The following is a 10,019-nucleotide window of genomic DNA, read 5'->3' as shown; positions in this document are numbered from 1 at the left end:
GGGATTACAGGCATGAGCCACCACATCCAGCCAAGAATTATTTTTAATGAGTAAAAAAAGACTATTCAATAAATTAAATATTGCCCATCTACAAGGGTACAAAGAAGAACTCTATCTTATACTATATAGGAAAATTCTAGAGGACATAAGGACCTCAACACTTAGAAGGAAAAATAAGAGATTTTTATTAGGGTAAGAAAGAATTCCTTAAGATTTTTTTAAAAAGCACAGACCATAAAATAAAATTTTGATATTTTGACCTTATTAATATTTAAAGCCCTGTATAACAAAAGACACCAAAAGCAAAGTTAAAAGACAAGCACAATTTCTCTTGGAACACATGAAGCTGCAAAAGACAAAAATAAAACCCAAAACATAAACACAGATTGTCCGCTAGGGCCTCCAGAAAGGACCACAGCCCTACAGACACCTTGATTTTAGCCCAGTGAGCCCTGGGTCAGGCTTCTAACATACAGAACTAGAAGATAATACATTTGTTCATTTTAAGGCACAAAATTTGCAGTAATTTCTTACATCAGCTGTAGGAAACTATGACAGTGACTTACCTCTGCTGATTTCCAACCCTGAATCTTGAGTGGAAGTGTTTCCTGGGACAGCATAGTTTCTGTAGGATAATGAATATCTTGGCAATGCTCTTGTTTCAATCCTGCCTTGCACATGTTTTCTGTCAACAATATAAAGCTAAGATTTTACTTTGGCAAAACTCAGTTATGTTTTTATATTAGTTCACAATTTATAAGTTAATCACTTCTGAAGATACCTTTTTTTTTTCCTGCTAAATATAAACCGTCTGCCAACGGTAACTTATGAATGTTAGTCACTTTAATATGCTTCTTTGTAATAAGTGAGAAGTTCAGACTGATTTTATAAATACAACTTAAATTCTTTAGAAAATTTAATTTCTTTATATTTGACAAATATTCAAATTTATAATGCACTTATGTGGTTTTGATTAACTGCATACTAACAATAATTATAATAAGTCAACCTAGAATAAATATTAAAATCTTTGGTCAGAGAAAATTTAGAAAAATAATTTAAATTCTAGCCCTTTCCCACATTAACAACTCTTATTACCAAGTCATCTTTTTTAAAAAATAAGGTGTAATATAATATAGAAAATAGAGTTTGAAAAAGTGAAAACTATTCAAATAAAATTTTAAGAAAGCAGGAATGAGAGCTACAATTAAGCAGTATTTTAAAGAACTTTATTACTGCAATGTGAATTTGATGTATTCTAGGAGAAACTAATCAGAAATGTATAGATTATTAAAGAACTCAGCACAATTTTAAATTTTTGTTTTGAGCATAAGAAAATACACCAGTGATATGGTTTGGATTTGTGTCCCCACCCAAGTCTCATGTCAATTTGTAATCCCCAGTGTTGGAGGAGGGGCCCCATGGGAGGTGACTGGATCATGAGACAGATGTCCTCCTTGTTCTTGTGATAGTGAGTTCTCATGAGATCTGGTTGTTAAAAAGTGTGTAGAACCTCCCGCTTCGCTCTCTTCCTTCTGCTCCAGCCATGTAGGACGTTCTTGCTTCCCCTTTGCTTTCTACCATGATTGTAAGTTTCCTGAGGCTTTCCCAGACATGCTTCCTGTACAGCCTGTGGAACCACGAACCAACTAAACCTATAAATTACCCAATCTCAGATAGTTCTTTACAGCAATTTGAGAATGCACTAATACAACCAGTGAAAATAAGCTGATATTTCTGTTTATATCTTTTTGCTAAACATTATTTTTACAGTCCTAATCTTTCCCTTCCTATGTTAATTACTATATATTACTACCAACTCTAAAAAGTCTTACCTGAAAGTAGTAGTACCAACTCTATTTCAGCATATCATTGGGTACAATAAGTGTAAGAAAACTACCTTCAATTTGGTATATACACACTACTGGGGATAGGTAAAGACTTCCCAAGGGCTAGGTGGGCATAAACAGTTTTCAAGGAATCAACTTCCAGATCCACAACTTCCACCTATGTTCTTTCCAAAAACTGATCCACCTAAGAATGCAGCTACACAGAGGTATCAAGCTAGTTCTTTCCCCCTTCTCTCTAATAATTGATTTTCTCCCATTTTACAGAAGAAAGGCATATCCTCACCCATCTTATTATGATACCTCTTCCCAAGCATAAGAACCTCTAAGGCACCAAACAATAGTTAAAAATACTAACATAGAGAAAGCCTCTAATCAAAGCAGAAAAAAACTGATGGAGAGCCTTCAAGTTCTGTCCCGTCCACACATTTATTTTAATGGGAAAGCATGGCATAAGTAATAAGGTATTTTGGTCCACGTCAGCATGTTTGGTATTCTGATACCGTATGGGGCAGCAGGACAGATGACAAGTTTCATCTAATGTCCTTGTGTTTTTCATTCCTCACCTGTTATCAAAGAATGCATCATTCCTAGGGAAGGGTCCCCTGAGAGCAAAGCCAGGCAAGCATGGGAGGCAGGGGCACCATATGTCACCAATGCAACAAACTCCTGATGAGGCTTCATGCCTTTGGCATCTGTCTTAGAAAAGGATTCAGGAGTATGAAGACAATGAGGACATCTATTTATACATTTATTTGAATAAATAAGATATTTTCTGAAAAAAACTTTAAATCTGATTTGGCTAATTGTCTTGACAATGAGAATTGGCTTTGCCAACTAGGTTATATGATAAATATTTTCCAAAAATTGGATGAACCAGATCTGAGGTTCTATAGAGTTAATGAAAGCATATTTAAAGCATATGATACAATAAAATCATTTTCTCAAAAAATTGTATTGACAGGTATATTGCAATTAATATTTTAATTTTTCTTGCACTTTCTGAGTATACTGGGTTAAAGTGTAACAGGTTTAATTAATAGCTATTTAATAAATTTTATTAAGGATTGTTTTGGTATTGTTCCCAGAATTGATAAATTACTCCTTATGACTGCTTAATAAGTCTTTTTCTAAGTAGGGTGTTTCCAGTTCTTTGCTCTCAGAAACACTGAAGAAAGACTCCATCAAGTTAACAGTCAACATGAGATAAAAATATATTTTTATAATAAATCACTATATAATTTTCAGCATATTACTTGGAAGGAATTCATAGAATTGATTGACTGCTATAATAAAGCACCTTCTTGTCCCACCTATAATTTAGGTGAACAAGTTTTCTCAGCATTTATATTTGTACAAATGTAAATAAAGCAGAGGCAGGATTTCTGCAGAGCCCTGCTTGTAGCTAGCAATCAGCCACATTCCTATGTGGGTAAACGAGCAGTTCTGAGTATCTCATAAAAGCGTGTATTTCTAATAAAATTATTTTCTTTATATTTGACAAATATTCATACAAATTTATAATGCATTTATGTGGTTTTGATTGACTGCATACTAACAATAATTGTAACAAGTCAATCTAGAAGAAATATTAAAACCTTTGGTCAGAGAAAATTTAGAAAAATAATTTTATATCTATTTGACATAGAGAAGATTTCCAAGCATAAAAATGCTTTATATTAGAATAAAATTCTGCAAGAAATGTGGAACAAAAATATGACTTCAAAGAGAAAAGGGAATATCGTAAAATTTTAATAGTTAAAGACTTCATGTATTTTTTGTTTTTTCAGATGAATGACTACAGGTATCAATCACAATGATATTTAGGTTCCTTTAGATACATTTAAAAGATTGATATAACTTAACAGTTTGCTTGTTTTTTCTTTTGTCTTTAATGTCAATATTTACAATGTGTCAGAATTATATCCTTTGCAGTTATTTATACCTGTAAAACTTCATGTATCAACTTAAAAATGTGTGAGGAGGTACACAGTGTTTCAAAATCATTTTAGGGGTTATGCAAAAAAAAAAATGCTGAAAAGCAGTAATACAAGACACAGTCCTAACCTTCAAGAAGTTTATAGCCTGACTAGGCATATAAATCTAACATACAGACTTACAGGAAACAGAGAACAATTATATGCTAAACTTTCTTGAATTAATCCATTTTAGGAACAGATAATCTGAGGAGGAGAACAGCAATGTGTACTAGAGTAAAAAGAAACAGCCACGAAAAGGAAGTAAAATTTGAACAAGGCTTTGAAGGATGGCCAGGGTTCCAGCAGGTGTAGAGGAAGAAATTACTCTAAGCAGAAGGAAGTACATGGGCAAAAGGAGAAAGTATGGTAGATGCCAGAGATACCAAAGAAATAAGAATTTTTCATTTATGGTTGTAACTTTTCATTTTGTTTTAACTTCACATAAAAGTGAATAATTAAAATGAGCTTATTTGGGGCCTGGAGATTTTGTAATTAATATTGGCAAAGAGTGGTGACTTGGGCTTAGATCATCTATCTACTTTTATTGGATTTAATCAGGAACTACATTATCACTCCCTGGGCATTCAGCAGCCAAATTATCTCTGAAATCATATGGACTTAGGTTTTAGACATCATAGAAGTAGATCAGTAAAAATTTCATAAGGTCAGTTTGAAGTAAATTGTGAAAGAAACTGAAGAATAGCAAGAATTGTGAGAAACAATATCTTGCATATTGGAGATGCATTTTGGCCTAGAATAGCCAAAATGTTGTAAATCTATCTTAAGTTATCTTATGAGGCAAGAAAGAAAGCAATTAGAATATAGTGGGTCCATAGAAACTCATTAAATTTTTCTTTTAGTATCAGATAGCATAACACTGGATGTGAGGTATGCTTAATTAGATTTGGTAATCACACAACATTAATTTCTGGATTTTCACAGGCAAGTAGAAGGAGAGAACATACATTAAGTTTCTTATAGTTCCTTAGTGGAAATGGCATCCCTTTGGTCTTGTAAGCTACTTATCAATTGACGCAGGGACGTCACAAGCCAACAAAGACCGGTATGTGAATGAGAAACCTCAGAGGAAAAAGTAATGATGCTGCAGGAAATGAAGCCACTGAGTCATTCAAAGACGACTGCTTTGAATCAAGGTTTTAAGTACTTTGTGGAAACTATCTAGAAAGAAGCTGTACATCCCGCTGAGCCTGTACCACTCAGATAATACCACAAAGCAGAACTGGCAAACCCTGTGATATTTCTTAGATGAGATATCAAACTGACATTCAAACTATCAGGCATTAACAATGCACCAGCACGTTTTGGAAATGCAGTGCTCCGTAAGTTGAACAGATTCCCAAACTGTTCCATTTATTACTTAGCATCTCATAAGCATGTCCTTTCAGGTGTAATGCAAGCAAATTAAATAATTTGCTTAACAAAATTAATTTTTGGTAACAGACAAATATATTGCATCATAGAAAATATTCAGTGGGCTAAGGAAGAACTAGTAAGATCTCAGTAAAGTCTCATGGTGCTTCAGTTTATAACTTTTACAGAATTGTGAATTTGGAAACTTGACTCCAATTTTGTTGTCTTGGCACATAGTTGGGCATCTTAAAGTAGTTGGTACTTGTCATTTTTTTTAACTTTCATTTTGTAATAATTTTAAATTTACAGAAAAGTAACCAGAATAGTACAAAGAATGCCCATATGGTTTTCATCCTGACTCGCCAATTGTTAACATTTTCCCCATTTGCTTTATTCTCTATTCTCATTATCTATTTATGTACACATATTATTACTGTCTTATATTTTAAATCTAGAGGAAAAGCCATTGTAGGTTGGGTTCCCTAGGAAACAGACACTCAGAGTCAGATTTGTATGTGGGAGAGTCATCAGGAAGCACTCTTAGAGACTACCAGTGAAGAGGTAGGCAGCAGGAAGGATCGGGTCAAACAAGTGCAGTTGCAATAACTGTAGCACAATTGCAGTGAAGGACTCAGCTGGTCCTTACAGGAGTTTAGAGGCTGGAATGGCTCTTCACAGTTGACCTGCCGTGATGTAGGATCCCTTAGCTAGCTGGGGAACATGACCTTGAATGAAGAGGCTCTCTTCAGCTGTTGGTAATTCCCAGAGGAGGATTCAGTTGAGAGCCCACAGCCACTACCCCTCCTGCAACTCAAGAGTGCCTTGATCTTGAAGGAAGAATCTGGAAGACACACCACAGTATCCACCACAGACACATCTCTATATTTCTGCTTTATTGCTCTGCTTCTACTTACCTGAGAAGTGCTTCAAAACACAGGAGATGGAGTGTGCAATTACTGAACATCTTTCTTGGTAGATGAATGTGGAGATGGAAGATGTACATTTACTGTACACCTTTCTTTGTACATGAATTTTGAGATTACTGGCGGAAAGGCATTTTTAAGGTGAAAAGAGAATAAGTAAGCAGAGATGTTTAAGTGGGTTTTAAAAATTAAATTTAAAATAGATAAAAGTGAAAAAGAACCAACTTTTACTGCTGGAGATCTTAAAAATGGAGTTAAGACAACTTTATTTCAGTATTTTGCTAACAATAGCATATAAAATTTGAGACACTGCCAGTAGTTCTCACTTAAGAATAATGAGAAACAAGAAAATTCACAAACCAAGTTAGATGCTCAGCTCCAGGGACAAGGAAAAATAAACAGTCACTATGAAAGCAAGTTTTAACATTCAGTGGCTGACTCCTGGGTTAAGAAAGCAAAGTGAAACTGCAACACAGAATTCCCATCACCTGATGCTCAATGAGATTTTTTAAAAAGTCAATAGCAATCTAACATAGAAACACACATAAGTAAAATTTCTGAAAGGAAAAGAATAAAAATAACTGGTGGCCAAGAAAAGAAACAAGATCTAGGGCATCCCTTCTCCCCCAAAAGCAATACTGGTGAGTTGACAACAACCTTACAGTTCTCATCAATATCCACATGTCTGGAAAACAGAGAACTGAATGGAAAATGCTTTCTTCCTGCTTATGATTGGGGAGAAGTAAAAATAGAGAAAAAGCTGGGTGTAATAGAGTAAATAAAGATGCTTACACTTGAACAGACATGAAAGCCACAGTTTGACATTGAAGTGGGTGAATGACCTAACACTTGAAGGTATCCCTCCCCCATGAGAATAGGATACATACCCCAACTAGGTAGAATGAGCAGGACCTCATACAAGAGACTCAAAAACAGAGCAGAGTTCAGGTATTCTAAAGAAGACCATCCATGGCCTCAGCTGAGCTCTGCTACAGAAAAATGGGTAAAATAATAGCCCGCAGACTGCAGCCTGCTGGAGAAAACAAACAGGTCTCAGATATGGTGGGAAGAATCAAAAAATCACTAAGTGTTTCTGAACAAGTAACAGCCAAAGTTTATTGTGCTGAATCTGTGTTAGTCCTCAAAGGGGAGAGGACTCTGTACAGGGGCAAGGGTCATGGGACTTATCCTCAGAACTCTGGCTACCACAAATGTCAAGTTTATAAACACTTTTAAAAAATGGGGCTGGGTGTGATGGCTCACGCCTGTAATCCCAGCACTTTGGGAGGCCGAGGCAGGCGGATTACAAGGTCAGGAGATCAAGACCATCCTGGCTAACATGGTAAAATCCTGTCTCTACCAAAAATACAAAATTTAGCTGGGTGTGGTGACAGGTGTCTGTAGTCCCAGCTACTCAGGAGGCTGAGACAGGAGAATCCCTTGAACCCAGGAGGCAGAGGTTACAGTGAGCAGAGACGGCACTATTGCACTCTAGCCTGGGTGACAGAGCAAGACTCCATCCCCCAAAAAATAATAAAATAAAAAATAATGTGCACTTTCTCTGTTGTTTACGAAATCCTTCCTATTTCAATGTAAAAAAAAAAAACACATATTCTAAATTTTCTTCTCAACATTTCAAAGGTTTACCTTTCTACCTTTAAATCCTTAATTCATCCAGGTAGAGACCTCATTTCATTTTTACAGATAAAAAAAAAATGATCCTAGTATTATTTAGTGAACAGTTCATTTTTTCTCCCTATTCAGAAATACCACTTCTGTCATTTACTGATTCCATAGTGGCACAGGTCTGTTTTCTAGGGTTACGGTTTGTTCCATTGGTCCATGCACCTATCCTGCATCAATACCACACTGTCATGATCAGTAAAATTTCAGTGTTATACTTAGAAAGGCAGCCCTCCACCTTACTCCACTTTAGGAATGTTTTGGATATTCTTGAACTTTGGATTCTTTCAGGTAAATTTTATAATTAGTACATCAAATTCAATTTTTAAAATCCTTTTTGGATTTTGATTGTAACTGTACCGAATCAGTGATTCTCTACTGGGAGCAATTTAGCCCCCACGGGACATTTGGCAATGTCTGCAGAAGACTTTTTTGATTCAATACAGCAGGAAGGGATGTTTGTTAGCAGCATCCAATGGGTAGAGGCCAGGGATGATGCTAAATACCCTACATCGTACAGCCCCAACAGTAAGGAATTATCTGGCTCAAAATATCAATAGTACCAAGGCTGAGAAACCCTCCACTAAATCTAGACTATCTGGAGAGAACTAACATGTTTACATTATTTTGATAAACATGGAATATCTTTCCATTTACATAGGTCTTTAATGTATTTCAATTAAGCATTATCACCTACAGTGTACAGATTTTATACTTCTTTTGTAAGATTCCTAAGCCAAGAGTTTTAGCTATTATAAATGGTATCTTTAAAATTATGCTTAATATTTGTTGCTGATATATAGACTATAACTTGGTTTTATGTTTTGATGTTATAGCCAGCCATCTTGCTAAAACTCATTATTATTTTTTTGAGATGGAGTCTCGTTCTGTTGCTGAGTCTGGAGTGCAATGGTGCGATGTCGGCTCATTGCAACCTCTGCCCCCCAGGTTCAAGTGATTCTCCTGCCTCAGCCTCCCAACTAGCTGGGATTACAGGCATGAGCCACCATGCCAGGCCAGAAAACTCAATTTTTTTTTATATGTCTGTAGATCTTTTGAAGTTTTCTATATGAAAATCCTATCATTTACAAAAATCGTTTCCTCCATTTTGATACTTACATTTTTAATTTCTCTTGCTTGTTTTACTGTGATGGCTAGGACCTCCGCTACAAAGCTGACTTAGCAAGGGTAACTGAATTCCTTTTCTTCTACTTTATTCTAAAAGAAATAGTCCCACATTCAAATGTATGGAAATTTTTTATTTATATTTTTTCTTAAAATTTAATGGTATTTTGGTAAGAAAACGTGTCCTATGCGATACAAATTTTTTGAAATGTAAAGACTTCCTTTACAACACAATCAATTATAAAATCCATATTTAAAAAAATGTTTTATGTCCTTCACTTATCAATAGTTGAAAGATATTTTGAAATTATCTACTATGATGGTAGATGTTTCAATTTCTTCCTGTAGTTCTACCAATTTTTATATACTTTGAAGTTACTGTATTAGGTATATTAACATTTAGAAATGTAACATATTCCTGGGGAATTGAGTGTCTTATTATCCTTAATTATGCTCTTGGTTTTAAAGTCTACTTTGCCTGTTATTAAGTAGCTATACCAGCCTTCTTTTAGTTTGTATATGCCTGACTTACCTTTTTCCATGCATTTGCTTTCAATCTTTAGGTGAATTTATGCTTGCAGCCTATGTCTGGATTTCTTTTTCCCCAATCTAATAATCTCTGCCTTTTAACAGATAAGTTTTAATCTATTACTATTTACTGTGATTATTAATGTATTTGAACTTATTTCTATTATTTATTTTACTTTTTAGTTTCCATTTGTTCCACTTTACCCTTCTTGCCCTTTATACAATTTTATTTTTTTCTCATTCTACTGCTTCTTGCCACTTGTCTGGAATTTATGCACTCTATTTCTCTTCCTTTAAAGTTTATTCTTGAAAGTTTACCATGCACATTTACCTTTAAAAGTTTACAGTCAACGAATATTCATTACCTTCTCTTCAAAACACAAGGACCTTTAGAACACAACTCTGGACCCGCCCACCCCCACTTACATACCATGGCTGCCCATTATTCTAGTTGTCTTTTTCTTTTTCTTTTTTGAGACGGAGTTTCGCTCTTGTTACCCAGGCTGGAGTGCAATGGCGTGATCTCAGCTCACCGCAACCTCCGCCTCCTGGGTTCAGGCAAT

The 10,019-nt window shown here is 35.2% G+C and overlaps 1 protein-coding gene across 1 annotated transcript in view; it reads right to left on the bottom strand.

Annotated features, from left to right (window-relative positions):
• Positions 1–10,019, bottom strand: part of ENTHD1 (ENTH domain containing 1) — a 119,897-nt gene that overhangs the window by 78,785 nt on the left and 31,093 nt on the right. Inside the window, exon 3 of the mRNA XM_037744292.1 lies at positions 567–685. Within this exon, the coding sequence (XP_037600220.1) occupies positions 567–685 (119 nt within the window). The remainder of the gene's footprint in view (positions 1–566; positions 686–10,019) is intronic.

The sequence above is a fragment of the Cebus imitator genome, unplaced genomic scaffold (genome assembly GCF_001604975.1).
Source record: "Cebus imitator isolate Cc_AM_T3 unplaced genomic scaffold, Cebus_imitator-1.0 Scaffold170, whole genome shotgun sequence".
Classification (NCBI taxonomy): domain Eukaryota; kingdom Metazoa; phylum Chordata; class Mammalia; order Primates; family Cebidae; genus Cebus; species Cebus imitator.
Note: the sequence above shows the minus strand (reverse complement) of the source record. Positions and strands in the feature narration are given on the sequence as shown.